Source organism: Phacochoerus africanus, chromosome 8 (genome assembly GCF_016906955.1).
Source record: "Phacochoerus africanus isolate WHEZ1 chromosome 8, ROS_Pafr_v1, whole genome shotgun sequence".
In the NCBI taxonomy this organism is placed as follows: Eukaryota; Metazoa; Chordata; class Mammalia; order Artiodactyla; family Suidae; genus Phacochoerus; species Phacochoerus africanus.
In genome coordinates, this window is record NC_062551.1 from 60,752,249 (window position 1) to 60,753,969 (window position 1,721).

General features: G+C 55.6%; 1 protein-coding gene across 1 annotated transcript; it reads left to right on the top strand.

Annotated features, from left to right (window-relative positions):
* Positions 1-292: 292 nt before the first annotated feature.
* LOC125133295 (olfactory receptor 10C1-like) lies at positions 293-1,464 on the top strand. The gene is made up of 2 exons (XM_047791402.1): positions 293-325; positions 538-1,464. Exons 1-2 carry the CDS (start codon positions 293-295, stop codon positions 1,462-1,464), a joined length of 960 nt encoding a protein of 319 aa, XP_047647358.1.
* Positions 1,465-1,721: the final 257 nt, after the last annotated feature.

Below are 1,721 nucleotides of genomic sequence, written 5' to 3' on the forward strand. Positions count from 1 at the left end.
ACGTAGTAACCCACATGGTAGGACCAAAAGTCTTAAACTCGTGCCCCCACTTGATAGACACAGGGTTTTAAATTTGAATGAATTGCCAATATATAAGAGGCAAATGTTTCACATTAAAAAAAAAAAACCTTTGGAATTCTGGCTTCTCTTGAAAAATAGCAGCGAGCCTGGCATGCTTGGTTGACCAAAGACAGTGGGCAAGAGCTTGGAGCAGCTCCCTCCTTTGACTAGAATCCATGCCTCCACAGTCCCCACCCTTCCCTATTGTGTCACTCAGCCAGGGTCATGCATGATGTCTCTGCCTGGCGTCTGGCGGTGCCTGAGTGTGAGATCTCCAGGGAAGACCGGTCATGCTCAGGTGTTTAGTGGAGAGTTGTTTGAGCATTGCTGCCAGACTTCCTCATCTTTCCTCCTAGGTCTGTTGTTGCATTATTCTCATGCCCGGCTCCTCCAGCACCCTCTGCTGTTCAGGCACTTTTTCAAAGACCAAACATGACCAATCTCACGGCTGTACCTGTCTTTGTCCTCCGGGGGTAGGCAGAGATCCCTGAAATACAGCTGCTCAGCGCTGCCGCCTTCCTTCTGGTGTACCTGGCTGCGATTCTGGGGAACACCTCCATTGTGGCCGCTGTGAGCCTGGACGCCCGCCTGCACACACCCATGTACTTCTTCCTCAAACACCTCTCCCTGGTGGATATCTGCTCCGTGTCCACCACCCTGCCCGGGGCCCTGGTGGCCACCCTGCTGGCCACCCTGCTGGGCTCTGGGCATATTTCCCTCCCTGCATGTGCATCCCAGCTCTTCGCCTTTATCTGCCTTGGGTCCACAGAGTGTTTTCTCATCACCTGCATGGCTTATGACTGTTGTCTGGCCATCTACCGGCCCCTGGTGTACAGGGCAGCCATGAGCCCCCGGACCTGTGTGTCCCTGGTGGTGGTGGCCTGGGGCAGTGGGCTCCTCTACTCTGCCTTCCACACATCCAACACCTTCTCCCTGCCCTTCTGTGGCCCCAACGTGATTGACCACTTCTTCTGTGACATCCTCCCCCTCATGCGCCTCGCCTGTGCAGGCGCTCGTGCCCACGCGGCTGCGGGACTTGCAGCTAGTGGCTGTGTCATCATAAGCTGCTTTGGCCTCACTGTCCTGTCCTACGTCTGTATCTTGGCCACCATGGTTCAGATCCGCTCAGTGGCCGGCCGCTGGGAGGCCTTCTCCATGTGTTCCTCCCACCTGGCCACGATTCTCCAGTTTTACGGCACCGGCAGCTCTGCCTACATGCAGACCCCCACACGCTACTCTCCGCGGCAAGGCCGCCTGCCTGCCATCTTCTGCTCCATCCTCACCCCCACCCTGAATCCGCTGATCTACAGCCTGAGGAACAAGGACATGAAGGGATCCCTGCGGAAGCTCTGTCTTCAGGGCCATCTTAGGGTGTGGAAGGGACCCAGAAATCCAGCCTCATAGGGTTTTCCTTGTGGTCCTGGTGGGAGTGTTCCCGTCTCCAGACACCATGAGGACCACACACAGTGGCCCCCAAATTTGGCCACAAAGTTGGATGATGTTTGGTGCAGGAGGCCCCAGCATACCTCTGGATAAAATGGAGCTACTTTCAAAGTGCTTTTAGCTTAAGCAAATGGAACTGTTTGTACGCAGGGGAAGAGAGGACGCCAGGGAGCAAAGCTGGACCTCAGTATCTGCGGGGTTGCATTCTCGGGTTCAAC